The sequence below is a fragment of the Moschus berezovskii genome, chromosome 11 (genome assembly GCF_049115385.1).
Source record: "Moschus berezovskii isolate FMDL1 chromosome 11, NW_MosBer_1.0, whole genome shotgun sequence".
Classification (NCBI taxonomy): Eukaryota; Metazoa; Chordata; class Mammalia; order Artiodactyla; family Moschidae; genus Moschus; species Moschus berezovskii.
Genome location: NC_142470.1, coordinates 81,956,817 through 81,981,066, shown reverse-complemented (window position 1 = coordinate 81,981,066; position 24,250 = coordinate 81,956,817). Strand labels below are relative to the sequence as shown.

At 49.3% G+C, this 24,250-nt stretch overlaps 2 protein-coding genes across 4 annotated transcripts in view; one reads left to right on the top strand and one right to left on the bottom strand.

Annotated features, from left to right (window-relative positions):
- ABCG5 (ATP binding cassette subfamily G member 5) overlaps window positions 1–2,741 on the bottom strand; it is a 28,826-nt gene extending 26,085 nt beyond the window's left edge. For both annotated transcript variants that reach the window (XM_055400567.2, XM_088841752.1), the window contains exons 1-2: window positions 2,605–2,741; window positions 1,818–1,939 (exon numbers count right to left, since the gene is read on the bottom strand). In XM_055400567.2, coding sequence (XP_055256542.2) covers window positions 1,818–1,939; window positions 2,605–2,741 — 259 coding nt within the window. The remainder of the gene's footprint in view (window positions 1–1,817; window positions 1,940–2,604) is intronic.
- Window positions 2,742–3,104: 363 nt separating this feature from the next.
- On the top strand, window positions 3,105–22,363 carry ABCG8 (ATP binding cassette subfamily G member 8). Of its 2 annotated transcripts, none has more exons than XM_055399101.2 (13): window positions 3,105–3,182; window positions 8,710–8,811; window positions 9,688–9,838; window positions 14,967–15,205; window positions 15,659–15,791; window positions 15,881–16,150; window positions 17,746–17,908; window positions 17,996–18,073; window positions 18,928–19,127; window positions 19,541–19,617; window positions 20,279–20,546; window positions 21,574–21,701; window positions 21,786–22,363. In XM_055399101.2, exons 1-13 carry the CDS (start codon window positions 3,120–3,122, stop codon window positions 21,921–21,923), a joined length of 2,010 nt encoding a protein of 669 aa, XP_055255076.2. In that variant the 5' UTR covers window positions 3,105–3,119; the 3' UTR covers window positions 21,924–22,363. The 2 variants fall into 2 exon arrangements, with proteins under 2 accessions (XP_055255076.2, XP_088697877.1); XM_088841751.1 differs by having other exon boundaries at window positions 3,120–3,182; window positions 8,707–8,811.
- Window positions 22,364–24,250: the final 1,887 nt, after the last annotated feature.

The window sequence follows — 24,250 nt, the reverse complement described above, 5'->3', positions numbered from 1 at the left end:
AACTGGAGATACCAAGGGAATATTTCATGCAAAGATGGGCACAATAAAGAACAGAAGTGGCAAGGACCTAACAGAAGCAGAAGAGATTATGAAGGGTTGGCAAGAATACACAGAAGAACTATAAAAAGATCTTTATGACACAGATAACTACTATGGCGTGGTCACTTACCTAGAGCCAAACATCCTTAAATGTGAAGTCAAATGGGCCTTAGGAAGCAATACTACAAACAAAGCTAGTGGAGGTGATGGAATTCCAGCTGAGTTATTTCAAATTTTAAAAGATGATGCTGTTAAAGTGCTGCACCACAAATTTGGAAAACTCAGCACTAGTCACAGGACTAGAAAAGGTCAGTTTCCATTCTAATCCCAAAGAAAGGCAATGCCAAAGAATGTTCAAACTACTGTACAATTGCACTCATTTTACATTCTAGCAAGGTAATGCTCAAGAGCCTACAAGCTAGGCTTTAGCAGTACATGAACCAAGAACTTCCAGATGTACAAGCTGGGTTTAGAAAAGTCAGAGGAACTGGAGGCCCAATTGCCAACATTCGTTGGATCATACAAAAAGCAAGGGAATTCCAAAAATCATCTGCTTCTGCTTCATTGACTATGCTAAAGCCTTTGACTGTGTGGATCATGACAAACTATGGAAAATTCTGAAAGAGATGGGAATACCAGACCACCTTTCCTGCCTCCTGAGAAACCGTATGCAGGTCAAGAAGCAACAGTTAGAACCTTACATGGAAGAACTGAGCAATTAAAAATTGAGAAAGGAGTATATTGTCACCCTGCTTATTTAAGTTACATGAGAGTATATCATGCAAAATGCCAGGCTGGATGACTCACAAGCTGGAATGAAGATTTCTGGGAGAAATATCAACAACTTCAGATATGCAAATGATACCACTCTAATGGCAGAAAGTGAAGAGAAACTAAAGAGCCTCTTGAGGAGGGTGAAAGAGAAGAGTGAGAAATCTGGCTTAAAACTCAACATTCAAAAAACTGAAATCATGGTACCTGGTCCCTTCACTTCATGGCAAATAGATGGGGAAAAATGGAAACAGTGAAAGACTTTATTTTCTTGGGCTCCAAAATCACTGCAGATGGTGACTACAGCCATGCAATTAAAAGACACTTGCTCCTTGGAAGAAAAGTTATGACAAACCTAGACAGCATATTAAAAAGCAGAGACATCACTTTGCTGGCACAGGTCAAAGCTATGGTTTTTCCAGTAGTCGTGTAGGGATGTGAGAGTTGGACCATAAAGAAGACTGAGGGTTGAAGAATTGATGCTTTTGAACTGTGGTGTTGGAGAAGACTCTTGAGTGGCCCTTGGACAGCAAGGAGAGCAAATCAGTCTATCCTAAAGGAAATCAACCCCGAATATCCACTGGAAGGACTGAAGCTGAAGCTCCAATCCTTTGGTCACCTGATGCAAAGAGCCTACTCACTGGAAAAGATCTCGATGCTAGGAAAGATTGAGGACAGGAAGAAAAGGGGGCGATAGTGGATGAGGTGGCTGGGAGGCATCGCTAACTCAGTGAACATGAGTGTGAGCAAACTCCAGGAGATAATGAAGGAAGGGAAACCTGGAGTGCTGCAGTCCGTGGGATCACAAAGAGCCGGATGTGACTTAGCAACTAAACAATAACCAACTTCTATTCATAGTCAGACATGCCATCAGATTTCATTCTAATGTCAGACTTCTGGCCATCCTGCTACAACTTAAACCTGTTTCCTTAGTGTGGTGTTCAAAACCAGCCAAAGCCTCTTCTGAGTCCTCATGGAAAATGTAGGGAACTCCCTCCTCAGCTTACCTGAGCTCCCTAAGATGCACATGATCTGCCCGCTCTCGACGTACAAGGAGACATCTTTGAGGATCTGCCTGGTCCACTTTTGTCGGTGAGATGCGATGTCCCACCAGGGCCCCACACGGTGGCTTTAAAGGAAACCACACAGGAGAAAGGCAGCATAGAAGATTCCAGACCCTTGTCCCCCAGCACCAGTCCCAGCTCTGCCCAGCCCAAGTTCTCTCTGGACAGGCTCCTAAGTGTGGTTTAGCCTCAGTGTCCTCTGTAGAACCTGGCAGGTAGTGACAGAAGATCACCTCTGTAAAGACTTTTCTGGCAGCTGCTCTGAATGCCAGCTCTCTTTGACTGGATGACAGATGGCAAACAGGACACTGACTTCCAATTGACCCTGTGTTCCTTCACCTGGTTTCACTACACCTCGTATTCCCAGCACCCCCATTTCCCAACCCCTCACCATCTGAATAGGGCAGGTTATAGACCAGGGAGACACGAGGGGAAAGGGCAAGGGGCAAAATGCTGGGGCAGGAGGCAGACCCAGCTTCCAGTCTTAATCTCCAGTCCCGTTGTGGGACTGGAGGAGGAGGGGCCGTTCACAGTGGCGCCTCAGTTCCCTCTGGCAGCCCTTCCCCTCAACTCTCTCCACCTCCACCCACTAAGAGGAAGCCCAAGTCTCCGTGCATGCCTCCCATTAGTGAGGAAAGCCAGCAGAGGGCAGAGGCCCACTCCCCTCCGGCCACAGCTGCCCCTGACCACAGCTCAAAGCTCCCGGAAGATGAAAGAGGCGCCTCCTTACCTGACACTGTACGAGGCATGGAAAATGCCCAGACTATGTCGAGGCTTTGCAGGAACCTCCTCTAGGGAGCACTGGGAGCTTCTGTTTACTTGGAGTTCTGAGGACTCCCCAAGAGTCACAAAAGGGAGTTCGCCCATGGCCAACATGAAGCAGAGACTGGTGGATTTTCTGGCCTGACCCTCCCTGGAGTGGCCTCCGCCAAGGAGCTAGTGGCAGACTGCCCTGCCTGCTTCTCACCTGGCCCTGGAGCCCCTCCTCAGGACTTCCCGGCGGCGGGCCTGGACTTGGTTGTGGATGCCATTATCTGATGTACCTTTAGCCAGAGTGTGTCTGTGTGTTATCTCAGAGGTGGGCAGAACACACAGCCCGTGTTTGTGGGAGGGCTTGCCAGAAAGGAATGCTGGGAGCCAGACCAGAGGTTGCCCGGCTCTGGGAAGCAGACAACGTTGGCCCTGTCAGCAGCAGCTGAGCCCAAAGGAAACTGCAGAGTCAAAGCACAGACACTGCAGGGACCCATGGCAGAGGAGGCCCCAAAGAAGACAGGGCTAGAGAGAAGCGCTGCTCCCCAGGATGACTTGGTGAGTCATGGTGGGTCACAAGAGTCCTGGTGGGTGGGGGGCAAATCAGACTCTTCTCTCCTCCTTAAGGAACTTTCAGTCCTAACTCACCACCAGGTCCACAAGCAGCAGGACTCTGCTTCCTGGGCATCAAAGGGCTGAGGGAAGCCGGGTCAGGGGTTGGTGGGGGCCTCTGAGGTCACTTCCTGCCTGAAGGTGTCTCCTGCAGGGAAATGATGTCGTGTTTGTGACTTGGGCTGATCTGGCTCTTTTCTAAATGCGACTCCATCACAGAAGGGCTTCCCTGGTGGCTCAGTCGGTAAAGAGTCTGCCTGCAATGTGGGAAAGCTGGGTTCAATCCCTGGATTGGGAAGATCCCCTGGAGAAGGAAATCGCAACCCACTCCAGTATTCCTGCCTGGAGAATTCCATGGACAGAGGAGCCTGGTGGGCCATAGCCCATGGGGTCACAAAGAGTCGAATACGACTGAGTGACTGACACTTTCACCTTTTCCGTCACAGAAACGTGCTCACACGGCCTGGGGACACTGCAGTGTCTCCTCTGCCCCTGGGGCTATCAAGTTCAGAGACTCAGAGGCAACAAACTGACGAGACACGGTGGCAGAGGACCTTGTGAGAACCCAGAACGTATGCCCCAGATATAGCTACAGCAGGCAGTAAGACCCTGCAGAGAGCTGGGAGGAACAGAGGACAGCCAGCGTCCAGGGTTTCTGCCCTCATGTTCCATGAGACATGTTTGCCTAAAAAAAAAAACAAAACATGGCCTTTGACTGAAATCAGGGTGTGGGCAGGGTCTGAAGTAAGAGGTGAAATCAGAACACGGAGAGGAAGCAGGTCCCCGCCCCGCCCCGCTGTTCGATCAGTCTTCGGTGCCGTGAAGGGGTGAGGGCTGGAGACACACGGGCTGAAGGGCCTCAGGCCGCCCAGACTGGCCTTGAGTTGCGAGCACCTGCCTGCAGCCAGGCCCCAGGAACCCACCTCTCAGTCAGCTCTCAGCTGCAGCAGGTAACCACTGCGCTCTGGGAATACTCCCGGGGGCCAGCATCTGCCAGGAAAGGACTATTGGGAGCCGTGACTGCAGCCTGAATAGGGTACAAAATCTCCAAGGATTTTGAAAAGGACACTTTCCAGAATTTCTGATAATTCAGACACCACAGCTTGGAACGCAAAGAACTGCCCGAATATACATCCAGGAAGGGGTGCAGGCCCTGCCATTTCCAATTTCCTTTCCTTCACTCCTGTCCCTCAAGGTGCCAAGTGCCAGTCTGCCTCTAACACTCATGGTGCCCAGAACAAGAAGCCGAGGGCTGTGTATCCGATGTCTTTGTTTTTGTTCAGTCACTCAGTCGTGTCCGACTCTTTGCGACCCCATGGCCTGCACCACGCCAGGCTTTCCTGTCCATCACCAGCTCCTGGAGCTTGCTCAAACTCATGTCCATCGAGTCAGTGATGCCATCCAACCATCTCATGCCCTGTCGCCCCCTTCTCCTCCTGTCCTCAATCTTTTGAGTCTTTTCCAGTGGAACTGTATCTTATGTCGAGATACTTAGAAATTATGAGTCAAGTTTAAAAGCTATTAAATAAAATAGTTTCTATCCTGCTAAGTTGACATGCCTTCTTCACAACATGGAAGGCCAGATGTAAACCAAGAGACTCTAGGACTTGTGGCTTCCAACACAAGCCACAGCCTGTCTCCCTTCTCTGCCCATGCTCAGCACCACACATGCCCTCACACATCCGTGCATGGCCACCCCAGCCCGCCCACCCGCATCACAGCCACCCCTCCTCAGTCAAATGCCCCTCTGACCTGGGGTGCCCAGAGGGATGGGCCGAGGACAAGGTTCATGCAGCCCTGGGAGTGGGCCTGAGGCCATCTGGGAATCTGGGGGTAGTGAGTACCCAGAGTGTCAAGTGCCCTCGGCCCACAGACTCCTCCATCCATGGGCAAAAGCCTGGCCAGAGGAGGACAAGAGGGGCCCGGCCCCAGTGCAGAGTCTTCAGCACACCACTGCTTTCCCAGGGCACAGCCTCTGCATCTGAGAACAGGGAACTTGGGCTCTGCGCTCCCCGAGTTTCCTTCTACTCTATGCTTCTGACTCAGGAATTTGATCAGAAGTTAATACAAGGAGAAATTACAATGTAGCCCAGCAGGAGCTGAGCTGGTTACCTACAAATAAACCTGCTTTTGCTTTTTTCCATGTCACCTGTCAGAAATTCAAGTGATGATCTGACAGTCATACTGATTAAAGTGTCAGTCGAATAGATATTTAAGCACTTGAAAAATACAGAGGGTTTGTCAAAACCTCAGGAAGAGTCTAACAAATCCTTCCTAGGAGCCAAGGAAAATATTTCAAAATGGAACAGAGGCAGCCCCCGCCCAGCCATGAATTATCTTCTGAACGTTGAGCTGCCTGTGGTGGCTGAGGCCCCGGGCCAGTCTGTTTCTGCCTACGGTGCCCAGGGTGAAGAGGGGTTGGAGGAACCCAGGAGCAGGCAGCACACGCCTCTCTCCTTTCTTTTATTTGTCTTCTCATCCTGATGCCTCTTTCCCCAGGGCCCCATCACCCTTCACCTTCTCCAAGCTCCCACCTGAAGAGTGGAACCCCCTAGGCTTAAGGTCACCACCACAACTTGCTCCAGACTCCAAAATGTCCAACCCTTTCTCAGCAACTCTTCCACCTCCAAAATGTAACCTGGTGAGCTTCTGGCCCAGGTGTTTGTTGCAGAGCTAACTCATTCCTTATACCACCTAACATCCCTCCTGCAGACATTTACCTTTTAAAAACAAGAAAGTAGGGACTTCCCTCGGAGAAGGCGATGGCACCCCACTCCAGTACTCTTGCCTGGAGAATCCCATGGATGGAGGAGCCTGCTAGGCTACAGTCCATGGGGTCGCTAAGAGTAGGACATGACTGAGCGACTTCACTTTCACTTTTCACTTTCATGCATTGGAGAAGGAAATGGCAACCCACTCCAGTGTTCTTGCCTGGAGAATCCCAGGGAGAGAGGAGCCTGTTGGGCTGCCGTCTATGGGGTTGCACAGGGTCGGACACAACTGATGCAACTTAGCAGCAGCAGCAGGGAATTCCCTGGCGGTCCAGTGGCTAAGACTTTGCAGTCTGAATTCAGGGGTGCAGGTTTGATCCCTGATCAGAGAGCTAAGATCCCACATGCCTTGAGGCCAAAAAAATCCGAAACATGAAACAGAAGCAATATTGTCCAATAAAGACTTTTAAAAATGCTCCACATTTAAAAAAATCTGTAAGAAAAAAAAAAGGAAAAAAAAAAGCAGAATGCATGTTAGCCCAAGTGAATCTCTCAGGAATGGATAAACTTTCAGATGGTTTAACCAAATAAACTGGGAAACCTAGGCGGTGGGAAGGCTGGTGGTGGAGGTGGGGAGGGAGGGTCAGGGCTGACCTGCCAGAACCCAGAGCTGCCCATGACCTCCCCAGGAGTTTCACTCACCATCTGCAAGGGTACAACCCCTCATCTCCTCCACCTCCAGCTCCTCCAGCTGGGAGGACTCCGGATTTCCCCTCATGGACTCCCTCTCTCAGCATTACAACATATTTTGAAATATTTCAGACAAAGCAGTTTAAAGAACAGTGAACTCCCATACCCATCATAAACTTGCCAATAGCTTTGAAAGTCATCCCTCCCCACCTGCCCAGGACCTTCTCTCTCCCCCTCAGGGACCTCTCTCCCCTGTATTCCTTCCTACACCCCAAAGACAATCCTTCTGCTGATTCAGCTGTTTATCTTCCAATGTTTTTCTGTATAATATACGACCTTGACTGTACTGGTTCAAACATTAAACAAGGTAAGTACATCTGGTTGGCTGTTTCCACACTCTCCCAGAACTCAGGGGGCCACTCACGTGGGCTTGCAGCAGACCATCACCCATATTTATTTCCCTCACCTCCACTGGGCTCAATGTCATTTTTAAGGGCCTCTTACCTCCACCATTGCAGGGGTGCTTTAAAAAAGACTGTTGGGTATTATTTTCACATAAGTCCCAAGCTCTGCTGTGTTCACATAAAGCACACGTGGACACTGTGTGCACAGTGAAAACCCACTTTGATCAGGCATGTCAAGGACATCATGCCTCTGTATCTGGCCTGTGTTGCTCCATCCTTAGTGTCTGGTCCACTAAACTCTAAGCTTCCCAAAGACTGTCTTTTGCACAGTCACACCCCAAATCCCAAGCCTAAAGCATGTTGTGGGCCTCCTCGTGTTTGCTGGATGCTTGATTGACTGATCGAAGGAATGCTTCAGTGGGGGAATAGCAGCCCTGAGGGGAGAAGATCGGAATCAACAGAAACTGGTTAATGAATGCACACTTTCCCTGCACTACCCCGAGGAAACAAAAATTGAATGCATTTTTAAAAAGCAGAAATCTTTTAAGTCAAGTTTTTCCTTGTTTGGGCCTCAGCTATTTAAATGATTGAACTGATAAAACAGAAGGAATTCAGATCTGCAGATGGTGAGTATCATTCATGTTATCAGCTGATACCATGAAACACTGATTTATTTGATGTATATTCAAATAAAGCAGGCTTCCCTGGTAGCTCAGCTGGTAAAGAATCTGCCTGCAATGCAGGAGACCCCAGTTTGATTCCTGGGTCAGGAAGATCCACTGGAGAAGGGATAGGCTACCCACTCCAGTATTCATGGGCTTCCCTGGTGGCTCACACAGTAAAGAATCCACCTGCAATGCAGGAGACCTGGGTTCGATCCCTGGGTTGGGAAGATCCCCTGGAGAAGGGCATGGCAACCCACTCCAGTATTTTTGCCTGGAGAATCCCATGGATTCTCTGAGCCTGGCAGGCTACAGTGCGTTGGGTCGCAAAGAGTCGGATACAACTGAGCGACTAAGCACGGCACAAATAAAGCAGCCATGTTTATGTGAACACAACATGCCTTGTTGACACCATCAGCAAGATGAAGACAGTGAAAGGATGGTGATAAGTGATGACAGGGACTTACTCTAAAATCTCCCCACAGCATTTTGAAGAGCTTTGTTGTGCAAAATCCCTATCAAGATAAGATGTCACTTTTCTAAGAGCAAAGTCTTCACGAGTATTGAGCACTAGCTTGTTGACAACTGTTTTCCTCTCACATGCTAGGGACCGAAAGTCTGTTTGGGATGAGCTACTAAGCCAGATTCAGGAAAGGGAAAGTTAAAAGGCCTTTTCCCAACACAGAGGCTCACAAAGCTCTCTCCAGTCCAGGGTCTGGGTCTTGCTCATGATAGGTTACTTGGATCAGGTTCCAGCAGCCTGTGGCTGAGCTTCTCTGGGGTCAGGAGCTGAAGGGAAGCCCCCCAGTTTTCTCTGCAGAGAAGAGAAGCCCTGCTCTCATGGATGCTCCCGTTTTCTCAGAGCCCTTGGGCTCCTCCTGCCTAAATCCATCTTTTGCCCACTTGGGATCCCATCCACACTAGCTCCTGCTCTCACCTCTCCAGATCCCCTCCCTCCCAAGTCCTCCTTCTAAAGAAGCTCCTCACCTGTCATGTCTCCCAGCAGGGCCTCCAGGACAGCGTGTTCTCCTCCGAAAGTGACAACAGCCTGTACTTCACCTACAGTGGCCAGTCCAACACCTTGGAAGTCCGAGATCTCAGCTACCAGGTAGAGACACACCTGAGACAGGTGGGAGGAGCAGACAGAGGGCCAAACAATTCCCTGAGCAGAAGGGGAGGGTGAGTCCCAGCTGGGGACCCTCTGCCCCGAAGGACAGAGTTCAGGCTACACTGACGCCTCACGTGCTGGGTGCAAGCACTATGGAGCCTTCCCTCAACGACACATATTGGAGAGGAGGTTGACAGGGATGAAAAAGAGAATGAGACCTTTGCTAAAACATAAAGCCAACCATGTGACCCTGTGTGAAAAAAATCTCTAAAACTTATTTTTAACTTTATATTTTGAAATAATTTTAGACTTCTGAAAAAGTTGCATAAGTAGTGCAGAGTTCTTATATACCCTTTGTCCACCTTCCCTGAATATTAACATCTTGCTTACCCATAGCACAGTGATCAAAACTGAGACATTAACCACAGTATAATACTATTAACCAAACTACAGACTTGTATAAGATGTTATGGAAAAGCCCAAATGAAATTTTCAGCCAATCTAATAACATACAGGTTATAGGTCTGCAGTGAGGATTGAATGAGATAAGGGCCAGACTAAAAAGATGAACACAACGCCGTGCACGCAGCAAACACTTGCTCAGTTGTTAGTAAATCACTGTTGAGCGGAAACATCATTTTGCCCCATGTTGTGTTTTTATTTCTGTTCTGCTATCACACATGCTTCCCAACTGTTCTCTTCAGACTTGGAAATGGCAGCTTCAGCTTCTCAGCATGGTGGAGCCTGTCTCCAGATCAGACAGAACCTGGGTGGGGGACCCCCTCAGGCTGTTGTGTTTTGGCAGGAGGATTTCTCTTGGAGGGAGCTGAACAGAAGTTGAAGCTTTCTGAGGAAACTTTCTATGTCTCCCCACAGGTGGATATGGCCTCCCAGGTACCCTGGTTTAAGCAGCTGGCTCACTTCAAGATGCCCTGGACATCTCACAAGGACTCCTGTGAGCAGGGCATTCAGAGCCTGAGCTTCAAAATGAGGAGTGGACAGATGCTGGCTGTCATAGGGAGCTCAGGTATCACTAGGGGCAAATAGTGGGGCAATGTGTTCTCTCTCTCCTGGGATGCAAGGCAGTCCCTTGAACAAATGGACGCTCTTCACAGAACTTTGCTGAGCAACAGAACAATACAGCAGAATTGTGAGAGCACAAGTTCCAGGTCCGACAGAGCTGGGTTCAAATCTCAGCTCCTCTATTTACTAGGTTTCATGAATCACAAGTAGGCTTCTTGCAGCTGCAGCCAGAGCTCTGATCCTTCATTAATATAGGGGTAAGTCCTTACCAGTGCATCAGGCAGCTTTGGAATTGAATGCTCTTTCCAGGGGACTCCTCCACCACAAGGAACACTCATTCATTATCCTCCCCTCCCCATCAGATTCCTATTTCAGTCAGACAGTGGGCAGGCACAGCCCCTGCCACAACTCACGTCTTGGATACCCCAAGTCTTAGTTCAACCTTCAACCATCGGCAAAAATTCAGATTTCTGGAGTGCTTCAAAAAGTCACTTCCACAAGCCAGACTTAGAAGGGTAGAATGAGCTGGAAGGGGGCTTGAAGAACAGAGTTCCTTTCCCCTCACAGTATTCTACCTTTCCTTCTCCTGACCACCGTGAAAACATCTTTAGAGGGAGTCTTCCTGCCCCTGCATCACGCCCCCTTTTTTAACAGGTGAGACCAAAGTTTAGAAAAGAGGAATGATTTACCTAAGGACATATATTTAATGCAGAATAAGAACTAGAACTCTGGTCTCCTGGTTCTCAGATGTTTAAAAAAAGTTCAACTGATTAAATTTTAAAGATCTTATTGTTTTATTCAACAATTCATGAATTGGGCAGCATCCCACCTGGCAGAAAGTATTGTGTGGACTGGAAAGTTTATTTGGATTTTTCCGTAAGATGTTAGCTCCATTCCAATAGCTTTGGTGTGCGTACTAAGTTATTTCAGTCGTGTCTCACTCATTTTGCAACCCTGTGAACCATAGCCCGCCAGGCTCCTCTGTCCACTGGGGTCTCCAGAATACTGGAGTGGGTTGCCATGCCCTCCTCCAAGGGATCTTCCCAACCCAGGGATCAAACCCACATCTCCCATATCTCCTGTATTGGCAAGTGGGTTCTTTACCACTAGTGCCACCTGGGAAGCCCAAAAGCTCTGGAGAGCTGTACAAAATGAAAGATTTTTACAGGCAGAACGAAGTAGGACCAGGAAGTTATCCTAGCAAAGGGCTGATTGTTTTAGGCAAGGTCACCTTTCTCTGGGGAACAGTAGGAGTCTATCAGTCCTGACCAGGCAGTTTCAGATGGGCTGCTTTAAGATTCTATTCCCAGGAGAGATTGAAACTAAATTAGGTATTACATCTCAGTCTGGGGACATGGGGCTTAGCACAAGTTGACTCCACTTGGGGTTTGATGTTTATCTTTTAAACACAGATCAAAGGCATTTCTCCCTTACATAGTGTCAGACGGAGCACCTTATACCTTCCAATTAATCATTTCCAGAAGTAGAGATTACTCAACTTTTTGACCATCTGCTCCAAACTTTTAGTCTTCTGCTGGGGAAGTTCTTTTTACTGTCTAACCAGAGATCAAATGAGAGGATATGTGCAAATGAACTTTGTCACTGAAACAACACCCACAGATCAGTTCAGTTCAGTTCAGTCACTCAGTCGTGTCCAACTCTTTGTGACCCCATGAATCACAGCACGCCAGGCTTCCCTGTCCATCACCAACTCCCAGAGTTCACTCAAACTCATGTCCACAGAGTAGGTGATGCCATCCAGCCATCTCATTCTCTGTCGTCCCCGTCTCCTCCCGCCCCCAATCCCTCCCAGCATCAGTCTTTTCCAGTGAGTCAACTCGTCGCATGAGGTGGCCAAAGTATTGGAGTTTCAGCTTTAGCATCAGTCCTTCCAATGAACACCCAGGATTGATCTCCTTTAGAATGGACTGGTTGGATCTCCTTGCAGTCCCAGGGACTATCAAGAGTCTTCTCCAGCACCACAGTTCAAAAGCATCAATTCTTCGGCGATCAGCCTTCTTCACAGTCCAACTCTCACATCCGTACATGACCACGGGAAAAACCATAGCCTTGACTAGACGGACCTTTGTTGGCAAAGTAATGTCTCTGCTTTTTAATATGCTATCTAGGCTGGTCATAACTTTCCTTCCAAGGAGCAAGCGTCTTTTAATTTCATGGCTGTAATCAGCATCTGCAGTGATTTTGCAGCCCCAAAAATAAAGTCTGACACTGTTTCTACTGTTTCCCCATCTATTTGCCATGAAATAATGGGACCAGATGCCATGATCTTTGTTTTCTGTATGTTGAGCTTCAAGCCAACCTTTTCACTCTACTCTTTCACTTTCATCAAGAGGCTTTTGAGTTCCTCTTCACTTTCTGCCATAAGGGTGGTGTCATCTGCATATCTCAGGTTATTGATATTTCTCCCAGCAATCTTGATTCCAGCTTATGCTTCTTCCAGCCCAGCGTTCCTCATGATGTACTCTGCATTTAAGTTAAAAAAGCAGGGTAACAATATACAGCCTTGACGTACTCCTTTTCCTATTTGGAACCAGTCTGTTGTTCCATGTCCAGTTCTAACTGTTGCTTCCTGACCTGCATACAGGTTTCTCAAGAGGCAGGTCAGGTGGTCTGGGATTCCCATCTCTTTCAGAATTTTCCACTGTTTATTGTGATCCACACAGTCAAAGGCTTTGGCATAGTCAATGAAGCAGAAATAGATGTTTTTATGGAACTCTCTTGCTTTCTCCATGATCCAGCGGATGTTGACAATTTGATCTCTGGTGCCTCTGCCTTTTCTAAAACCAGCTTGAACATCTGGAAGTTCACGGTTCACATATTGCCAAAGCCTGGCTTGGAGAATTTTGAGCATGACTTTACTAGTGTGTGAGATGAGTGCAACTGTGCGGTAGTTTGACCATTCTTTGACATTGCCTTTCTTTGGGATTGGTCCTGCCAACTGCTGGCCCTGGCCCTGCAATTCTGATCTAAACAAGAAAAATGTGGAAACTTAACAGGCCAATTTTAATTGTTTGTCAACACCTAGTGTCTTTTCTGGTTACACCTGCTTTTTCTTCATGAACTGAGGATTTAGGGAGCACAGGGGCCTAACTAGGCACTTCAATCTAAGAGTCCTCACAGTTAATCCTGACCACCACAGCCCTGGAGCTGTTAGAATCCCTGATTTGTGGTTGAAGAAAGGGAAGTCAGGAGAGGCCAAGCAGGAATCACATACTGAATGTGTGATTTTTGACTCTAGGCTAGTGTTGTTTAGCTACAGGTTTACTTGGCTGAAGTTATTTAAATGATTTTTTAGAAAGGTTATCAATTATACCACCTGTGACTTATATTCTGCCATGCGATTCTCCAGGCAAGAATGCTGGAGTGGATTGCCATTCCCTTCTTCAGGGGATCTTCCCGACCCAGGGATTGAACCCACGTCTCCTGTATTGCAGGCAGATTCTTAACCGTCTGATCCAGGAGGGAAGCATACTCTGCTCACCAAAATTATAATAGTAAAATAAAATTAATTCAAACAGCCCCAGGCATTTAAGCTTCTATAGAATCAGCAGTGATGTTTTTCCAATGAATGAATTTACTGAGTTGGCAAAGGGTCTTGAATGCCTGTGGGTGTTTTCTCCTGATTCACGGAGGATCTCCCCAAACATACCCTGGCAACCTCCCCTGGAAAGACCACCCACACCTCTCACAGTTTTCTTCAGGAAACGTGGTCTTTCTACCCCCTGACTAGGAATCCTAAGGTCCCTGTGTTGAGAAAGTCCCCTGTGCTTCCAGAGCCTGGATCCAATGATGTATAGGCTGAGCCAGAAGTAGGGCCAGAACTCCCTCTAGCTTTGCCCCTGGCTATCTTGTGCCTCCTAAGTTCTCTTGAATGAGGTGCACCCAGGAAGCAGTGGACAGGTTCCTTTCTACACTGAAAACCTCTGGTCTGTAAGCAGAAGGATGACTGAAGAGGCAACTTGATTTTTGCTTTTATGCACAGGGGACGTGGGGCTGTGGGCAGGGGGCTGCTTGCAGAAGGCCTGGGAATGTGGCAAGGAAGAGTCATTACATCTGTGTGTTGGCGTTTTCCCTGTTTAAAAACTACTTGGAAATTTTGCACTTCAAAAGGAATTTACAATAAGGAAACCAAAACCCTGCCTTGAGGAATTGGACTGAATTGTTCCTGGCAGCTTTAAGAACCCCTTAAAGCTAAGGGGTTAAACCTAAGCCCTATTTGACTTGCAGTTAAAATGGCCGTCAGAGTCTCACAGAATCTCATGGAACCTGATCCAATCGGACATGTCCCCAAATTGATAGCAATTATTATGTCATTCAGAAGTGGATGGTGTTAATTTGTATGTAATAGATCTATTTTTTTAAGAGAAAGTGAAAAGTATTACTGATAAAAAGAGTACAGAGAAATTCAGAACTACTGTGCTGTAGTTTAAAAATCGTTTCCACATCTATTACTTCTCTATTTTTTCTCCCTTTCTGAAAACAGGTTCCAGTTTTGTATTTTTAAAAGACACCTTATTAATTCTCCAAAACTAGTCTTTCCAACAATGCCAGCTTCTGAGCCAAATGATGGGGAATGATGAAATGTTGCTGGCAGGTTTGCCCAGCAAAAATAGTTAAGGTTCCCAGTGAAATTAACACCAGCCCTGCTGGGGGGAGGGGACATACACTCTGGGCACAGACAGTCCTGTGACAAGCAGGACTCCAGCCTTCTATCATGTAGCCACAGGCCGGCCTGACCTGAACACCCCAGATTCCCAAGGATGTTCAAGTTGGCTGCTCCATGCAGGTCAGAGGGCTGTGCCACCTTCCCTAGGGAAGGACAGAGCAGAATGTGGTGGCTCGAGGGTGCGTGGGCAGCAGAAGCTTCCAACCTGGTCCCTGCAGAAGCTCCGTTCTCGGGAATATATTTTCTCTTTAATATTTAACTATTTGGCTGGGTCAGGGTGGGGGGAGGTTGTAAGGATGGGGAGAGTGAGGAGTGTTCCTAGTTCTGGGTCAGGATTTAGTTCCCCGACCAGCGATTGAACCTGGGTCCCTTGCATTGGAAGGCAGATTCTTAGCCACTGGACCACCAGGGAAGCCCCTCAGGGATCTTTCTGGTGGTTTCTCAGGTTGTGGGAGAGCCTCTTTGCTGGATGTGATCACCGGGCGAGGCCCTGGCGGCAAGATTAAGTCAGGCCAAATCTGGATCAACGGGCAGCCCAGCACAGCGCAGCTGGTAAGGAAGTGTGTGGCCCACGTGCGCCAGCATGACCAGCTGCTCCCCAACCTGACCGTCCGTGAGACTCTGGCTTTCGTTGCCCAGCTGCGCCTGCCCAGAAACTTCTCCCAGGCCCAGCGCGACAAAAGGGTAACTAACTAATCCCAGTGACCCCAAGAAGCTATGACATCCTTCCCCTGCCATCCTTTCCTCCCTGCCTCAGGGTCCAGCCATTCCAGGCCAACTGTGAGCAACCCAGCTCACCATCTGTCCACCAGAAAAAGTCCACCAAATGCTCAGCCCTGCCTTCCTTCCCCCGTTGTCCCATCTTAGCCCCAAATGTGGGATAAATATTTGCTTACTTGGTTTCCCCGTGCCGGCGGGGAGCCGGGGCATGGCCACAGTCCCAGCAAGTGGTGCCTTGCTCCGCAGTGGGAGCTACTCCGGATATGTGGAAAGAATCCGGGAACAAACATTGCATCAGGGAAATGCAGGCCAGAGCCTTAAACTCAGGCGTCTTTACTTTGGAGCCCGATCTGCCTGGCCCGGAGCAGGCCCGCGCAGCCTCTCTAAGGCCCCTGGACGGCCCTGCCTCTCACCCAGGTGGACGACGTGATCGCCGAGCTGCGGCTGCGGCAATGCGCCAACACGCGCGTGGGCAACATCTACGTGCGGGGCGTGTCGGGGGGCGAGCGGCGCAGAGTCAGCATCGGAGTGCAGCTGCTGTGGAACCCAGGTGAGGCCGGAGGGGCCACGCGAGCCGCCCGGCTTAATCCGGAACAGCTGAGTCCTGCCCATTAAACCAGGCTTCTCTCTGTCCGGAAGGAATCCTTATCCTGGATGAACCCACCTCTGGGCTTGACAGCTTCACGGCCCACAACCTGGTGAAAACACTGTCCAGGCTGGCCAAAGGCAACAGGCTGGTGCTCATCTCCATCCACCAGCCGCGCTCCGATATCTTCGGGCTGTTCGATTTGGTTCTCCTGATGACGTCTGGCACCACCATCTACCTGGGGTCAGCCCAGCACATGGTTCAGTATTTTACCGCAGTCGGCCACCCCTGTCCGCGGTACAGCAACCCTGCCGACTACTATGGTGAGTCAGCCAGGCCAGAGGCATGGAACAGGGCTCCCCTCGACCCCAGCCCTGCCAGGAGAGAAACTCTCAGGGGCTTCAGGGAAATAGGACCAAGGATGAAGGCAGGGGAGGAGATGGAGTGTACTGCAGGCTTCAGTTTACCCAGCATCAAATGCTAGGAATGCGCACACCCTTGTGCGCATGACTATTAGGAACCTCATGAGAGCTCCAAACCAGAGGCGATATAATCCAAGAGAGTTTGGATCAGTTTCTGGAATTATGGTCTTTATTTAGATTCTGTAGGGAGAACAGGAAATTTGGAGTTGGAAGCCACTAGGAAATCTTAAAGCCGTGCCCTAGTTCCCCCACAAAGGCAAGGAACCCAGAGGCTGTGGACAGGAGGCCCAGGGCACAGACCAGTTCAGTGCCTTTTGGGGGGTCTTGACCCGTGAATCTCTAGATATGAAAATTGCTGTCAGCACCAGAGATGCCTTCCTGCTTGGGGTCCTGAGACCTCAGCATATGGCCCTCAATTCTTGCGGGGACAGTTGCCTTTCCAGGTGCCCACCTTGAAAGCAGGCCCTGGGTCCTGAGTGCTGATCAGTGCCATGGCTGCTGGTCAGGCTGCATGGCTGTACCAGGGCCGGGAGAGCAGCAGCTATGGTTTGTCCCAAACATAGATCACCTGGAGCCCAGCCTTCCTCCCAGGATGGCCTGGTGTAGCAAGGGCCTTCCCAATACGCATGTGGGTAAGGGCCAGTTCCTTGAGGGCAGACACTAGGCCCACAGGTGCCAAGCACCAGAGGGTGTCCCTTTGACCCTTGCAGCCCTGCCGGGCCACGGTCATCTTCGTCCTTACAGATGAGAAGACTGGAGTCCTTGCAGTCAGGTGCAGAAATGGGCCTCTCACCTCCCCTGCCCAGGAGGGAACACCCTTCTCCCAATATCCGCCCTCCAACACTCTAAGAGGACCGGCCACTCCTTCTGGCCCACCAGCTCTCACCCCTCTGCACTCACGCACACTGTGAACTCACCTGGAGGTCACCCATCTCCCTGCGCTCAGACAGCAGCTTGGCTTCCTGCCAGTGTGTCACCCTCTGGTTGGTCATCCCCAGATAAGGGGGCAGAGGGCATCTGCCAGCCTGGCCACTGAAAGCAACATACTGTATCCCTAGAGAGAAGTTGCCAGAAATCAGGTGCCCACATCTGGAAAAACAAATCTTTTTCTTAATTTTATGTTATTAGACCTCACAGATATAATTTTATATTATCCATGCCTCACAGATCCGAGGGCATGGCCTGGCAGTGCCCAGAGAATCTGACACTTGAAGTTATGGCCCTACACAGTGAGGGGACCCTTCATGATTTACAGGGCCCCTCTGAGATGTTTTCCTGCCTTGAGATGTGTCATGCAAATGGGAAGAGGAAAGAGACAGAGAGGTGAAGAGTGATCCCCCGTGGGCATCTCTCGGCCTCTGTCTGTTCTGATCATCACTTTGTGGTCCACTCTCAGAGGGTGGGGAGTGTGTCCCAGGGTCCCCTCTGACAGCATCGTGGGCCATGAGCACCTGTGGGACCCAGGTCACCCATGGCCCTGTTCCCGCTGCTTACAGTGGACTTGACCAGCATTGACAGACGAAGCAAAGAGCAGGAAGTGGCCACCAGGGAGAAGGCTCGGTCCCTTGCAGCCTTGTTTAAAGAAAAAGTGCGTGGCTTTGATGACTTTCTATGGACAGCGGAGTCGAGGGAGAAGGGTGTGGGTGCTTGTGTGCAGAGGTAAGGCAATGGGTGGCCCTGGGGGGAGAGCACCCGGCAGAAAGTGGCTGTCTCTACACCCCCATGACACTCTCTGTCTCCTGACAGCCCGGCTCCTGACACCAACCCATTCCAGGCTCCCACTAAGCTGCCCGGCCCCCTTCAGCAGTTTGCCATACTGATCCGGTAATTATTTGCCATTTCATTACCCCCTTGGCCCCCAAAAGTCTTAGTTGTATCAAACCAAGCCCTTTAGAGCTAAAGTGAATTTGAAGGAGGAATTTAATTTGAAGAGGTAGGGTCATTTGAAAAATCAGCACCAGCCCTCCATGTGATACAGAGAACTCCTGTTCCTCTGATTCTTTAAACAAAATCAACATTTCCTTGCAAGCCAGGTGCTCGTAGAAATCACCCAGAATCCTTGTAAAAACTTAAATTGATACAGGAGACCCTCAAGTGGACAAGGGAAGTTTCCCTGCTATGTGAGCCCTCACAGAAAACCAGATCTGAGTGTTTGGTGTGAGTCCAAGATGTTTCCATACACATAAATATTTTAATATATAGATGAGATCATGCTAAATCGCTTTGGTTGTGTCTGACTCTTTGTGACCCTGTGGACTGTAGCCTGCCAGGCTTCTCTGTCCATGGGATTTTCTAGGCAAGAATACTGGAGTGGGCTGGAGTGGGCTGCCATTTCCTCCTCTAAGGTATCTTCCTGACCCAGGGATAGAAGTCTTACGTCTCCTTGTACATATATCGCTATACTTCTGATTGGCTATTTCCTCAGGACAACGTCTTTAAATAAAATTGCAAGGTGATACAGTGTTGGCAAAAGTCACAGTCATTTCCTGAGTACCGACTGGGAGACGGATGCGCTCATCAGTCACCTCACTTGAGCCTCACAGTAACTGTGAGGAGGGCACCACTCTTCCCATTTTGCAGAGGAGAAAAACGAGGCTTACAGAGATTACAGGACATTGCCAAGGTCACAGTGCTGGGGTCTGGTGTTCCCTTGGCACCTCTTTCTTCTGTTTTTTAAGTCGTCAGATTTCCAACGACTTCCGAGACCTGCCAACCCTCCTCATCCACGGGGCGGAGGCCTGCCTGATGTCCTTGATCATCGGGTTCCTCTACTACGGCCATGGGGCCGTCCAGCTCTCCTTGACGGACACGGCGGCCCTTTTGTTCATGATCGGAGCTCTTGTCCCTTTCAACGTGATCCTGGATGTCATCTCCAAGTGTGAGTGTGGCCTGGTGTCTGTGAGCCACATGCAGGGCCGTGTCAGCCATGCTCTGAGCCAGACCAGGGCTGGCCTGAGTTCCACTGAGCTCCTGGAGGAGACGGGTCTGCTGAACAATTTCACTGTGACTGCTAAATAAAAGCTGAGGGTTGTTTTTAAACTTCATATATTAATATCAGTATGCAAATAAGAACAAATTACCTAGGAGTCTGAGGCTTTTCTCTCCAACAGGAGTTATATCGACAGCAATGCATAAGTCACAGAATTATAAACATCTAAGTTAGGATCAAAAATTGCCTTTTTTAAAAAAATATATGACATTGAGGCCATAAAACTAGTTTTAATTGTACAAAGGGAGACTCAAACAGCAAAACTGTAATTTCATTTTTTCATTCTTTTCTCCCCTTTTTAGGTCACTCAGAAAGGGCATTGCTTTACTATGAACTAGAAGATGGACTGTACACGGCGGGGCCATATTTCTTTGCCAAGGTGACTGGTCAGGCTTCAGAGTGAGTGCCATGTGGAAGAGTGGGCAGAAGAATCTTCTCCACATTATACAGAAGTTACAGGGAAGCATTTTGCTCAGTGGTGGGGCTGAGCATCATCTGTGGTTGCAGATGCCACAATCCTTAGGAGAGTTTCAGAGACTTGATGAGTCTCTGATAAATTTTTTAAACATTTATCAGAAGGCCAGGACTGTGGACCAGGAATGACATTTTTCTGGCCACCAGATACCTAACGAAGAAGAGGTGGGAAACACCTGCACTTAGCGTACTTCACCTCTCCAGTCTCTCCATGTCCCTGGAAAGCAGGTTGGAAGGTTTGATGGTCCTCATTTCAAAGAAGTAGAGGCTCAGAGAAGTTAAGTGGCTGCCTCCAGGCCACACAGCTACCATGTCTGGGTAGGCAGAGTGGCGATTTGAAACCAGGTCTCCAGAGCTCTGAACTGCCCCAGAGGGAGCATACAGCACCTGCAGGGGGAAGTTAGCAGTGAGTTCATGCTTGTGGGTCCCACACACCTGTGCCCACTAACCCTCCAGTGGCAACCCCAGTCAGCACCAGGAGGGAAGGCTGGGGACACTGGGGGCTGCTGCCTTTGAACATTGAATGATCAGCAGCAAATAAAGGCGCTGGCTCACATCCTTTGCAGATCCTGGGGGAGTTTCCTGAGCATTGTGTCTACATCATCATCTATGGAATGCCCATCTACTGGCTGGCCAACCTGCGCCCAGGCCTCGAGCCCTTCCTGCTGCACTTCCTGCTGGTGTGGCTGGTGGTCTTCTGCTGCCGGGTCATGGCCCTGGCCACCGCTGCCCTGCTCCCCACCTTTCACATGTCCTCCTTCTTAGGCAATGCTCTCTACAACTCCTTCTACCTCACTGGCGGCTTCATGATAAGCTTGGACAATCTGTGGACAGGTGAGGTTGGCTCTCCTCACCTGCTCAAGCCTTTTGAGGCCTTCTGTGGCTGGATCAGTCTGCTTTCCTCTGGCGTTGTGAGGTCATCACTTCGGTCCAACTCAGAGTTGGGAGCAGGTTCCAAAGGAAGGGCTCCATGGTGGGGTGGGGCAGACGGCACCTTCTCAACAGCCCAGCTGACACCCAGGGGCCACCCTTGACTTTCCCTCACTACATCACCAATGAGCCAAATCACTTCTTCCTCTCATGTCTTTCTGAAATGTCCTCTTGGCCTTATCCCCTGCCCTGGCTCCTATCAGCTGATCTTGGGCCAGCTGTGATAGTCTGGTGTCTATGACCCTGGTTCCTCCACGTCTGAACCCTCACCCCCGTAGCGCCTGCTCCCTAAGGTACAGAGTCAGTCACTGCTTTGTCCCAGTGGTCCCAGGGCTGCTCATTCCTGCCTCCACCCAACTCTTCTGAAGCCCCCAGTACACTCCACGCCCTCACAGCTGAGCCTGAGGATCACCGCTCTTCACTTTCCATGGGCCTTTCCTGATGAGCCAGGCAGGGTTCACTGCTTCCTCCTCCTCCCTGAGCCAGGATGCCTCTGTGGGGTCAGGGTACAGACTCAGTCATCTCTGTAATCTCTGGTGTGGGGCTGCTGAGACCAAAGTCCACAGGTTCTGTGAAGCTGAGCATGTGCTGGACCTAATGAATTACTCTCTGGGGTTACTATAGGTCAAGCACGTGCTGGACACCTAATGAAATTACTCTGTGGAGTTACTGTAGGTCAAGCACATGCTGGACACCTAATGAATTACTCTGTGGGGTTACTAAAGGTCAAGTGCACGGTGATCCTGCAGCCACTCGGCCACTCTGTCCCAGCTTCCCCTCTGCTCTTTCACCCTTTTGTTCCCTCCCCCGCTCTCAGCTCCCTCAGGGGACTTGCTGCCCCTGGGTCAGAGCCACCACGGCCTCTCTGCAGACTCACTTCCTAGGAGGCAGGTAGTTAGACCCTGTGAATAATATGACTCTCACTCTCCAGTGCCTGCGTTGATTTCCAAGGTGTCCTTCCTCCGATGGTGTTTTGAAGGGCTGATGAAGATCCAGTTTGGTGGGCATGCTTATTACATGGAAGCTGGCAACATCACCATCCGTATCCCAGGAGACACGGTAAGTAGCCCAGGCCTTGGCTGTACACAGACAGCAGCCCTCTGAGCGTGTTCTTAACGTGCTCACTGGTGTCTCTGTCCCCAGATCCTGAATGCCATGGGCCTGAACTCTTATCCGCTCTACGCCATCTACTTCTTTGTCATTGGCATCAGTTGTGGCTTCGTCATCCTGTACTACCTGTCCTTAAGGTTCATCAAACAGAAATCAAGTCAGGACTGGTGATTCACGCCCAGACTCCTGCCTGCTGGTGGGGGACTCGAGAAGGCCATTCAGCTGCACTCCCTTCCTCCCAAGGAGCCCCTTCCCAGGCACCAAGACAAAGCTCCGCTACATCCGGTCCACACTGCTGCAGTGGCACAGGCTGGCCACAGGATGGCAGTAGAATAAAGACAGTCAAAAGGGATTTCTGATCACCAGCTGGAGCTTGAGTTTACTGGGAACCTGAAAACCATACCTGGGGGACACCTACAATGTCATAATTTATTTCCTTTCGATGTATATATTTGTATAGGCAACTAATACAAGATGGGAGCAAATTAGGTATGAATCGAGGAGTTAGGCCACGTGGAAACAGTAACATAATAGCTAGTGGAGTATTTGGCCTCATCTTCCAGGGTGCCCAAACTCTGAGCCATTCTCAATACAGAAAATGACCTAAAACATACCAGCGAGATGCCATCTCTTCTTTTTGTGTGAGGTCATGTGCTCCAAAAGCTAAACAATTAAATATTGAGCAATTGCTCTGTGCCAGATTCAGGGCAGAACACTTTTTTATGTGGATCACGTTATTCAGTTCTCTGTTAAAACAACCCTTTGTGGTAGGCGGTATCCCATTTTATAGATGAAGAAACGGAGGCACAGACTGTTTACTAAGTAAGGTCACAGGCCTAATATGTGGTGGAGTCACGTGAGGTCAGAAACCCCTATAGGAGTTAGCGGGCAGAAGACAAGTCCTGGGCCACTGTAAGGCTTGGAAGCCCAGGAAGGCTCCAGAAGATAAAGAGGTTTATAGACACTGTGTCGGCTCAGCCAGGCCTCTCACAGTACATCTCACCTCTTTGGCTGAGCCTCAGACCAGCCTAGAACATTTTGCAGTGACTGATATGGCCCTGGTCGTGTGTTTCCTGTCTGAGCTTTGAGGACCAGCTGACCCAAAACAGGTACACAAAAAGCAAGGAGGAAGTTATCCTCAAAGGAAAACTAGAGTCTGAAACAACAAGAGGGGGCAAGGTAGATGGCTAGGAGGCAAACAGTGAATGTTCTCCTCGGGTTTCCTAGACCATCATTACTTGAAGTGTGAGCCCTGGGCCTGCAGCATGGGTCCTGCCTGGGAGCTGGTTAGACTGTCAGTATCTCAGGCACCAGCCAGACCCACTGAATCAGAATCTGTATTTTGGAAAGATCCCCCGGGCTTCCCTGGCAGTCCAGTGGCTAAGAATCCTCCTGCCAGTGCAGGGGACTTGGGTTCGATTCCTGGTTCAGGAAGCTCCCACATGCTGAGGGGCCGCTGAGCCCTTGTGCCACAACTGCTGAGTCCACATGCTGCAATTACTGAAGACCATACACCTAGAGCCCTGCAACAAGAGAAGCCACTGCAGTGAGAAAGCCTGTATGCCAACAAAACGTGGTGCCTGCTTGCTGCAACGAGAGAAAGCCCACACGCAGAAATGAAGATCCAGTGCAGCAACAAGTAAATTAAAAATATATATATCTCCAGCCAAAAAGTAAATCAATAGATCTCCAGGTGATTGTATGTGCATCCAGGCTTGAAGAGCAGTGCCGCGCACGCTTCCCTTATATAAGACATCCATCCTCCGACTTGGGGTATTCATGTTACACTGTAACACTGCACATGCGCCACTGTAGTTACATTGGCACCATCCAAAGGGCAGACCCCACTCAAGACTCATTTACTGTTCTGACAATGTCCTGCATAGCAAAAGGAACCAGGTCAGGATCAACCATTGGATCTAGGTGTCACTTCACTTTGGTCTCTTTTAGTTGAGAATTATCCTCAACTTTCCTTAACTCCCATGAACTTGATACATGAGCATTTTATAGAATATCTCTAGATTTGGTTTGTCTGATACATTTTTATGATCAAATTCAGGTCATGCCCCTTTGGCAGGAGTATCACAGAGGACTGTGCCCTTCTCGTTGCATCCTCCCAGTGGCACGCACTTTCAGTGTGTCCTGAGCTGATGTTAACTTTGATCACCTGATCAAAGGAGTACTTGCCAGGCTTCACATGGTCAACAGTTTTCCCTCCTTTTGTAATTATTAATAAGCATTTGTAGGTAGGTATTTTGAAACTGCTCCTCAGACTTTCCATTAATTCATTTTAAAATTTGTATCAGTATAAACTTGTGGTTTTCTGTTTCATTCAGTGGGCTATAATCTTTTACTATCATTCTTAATTTAGATGTTCAAACTGTCCCTGACATGGCCATGAGAGCCTCTTCCAGATGGCTTCTGCCTCCTTTTGATAAGTCCCCCTCATTCTCTGAACACTTCTGCAACCGGTTCAGACTCATCTTGTACTTTCCTAC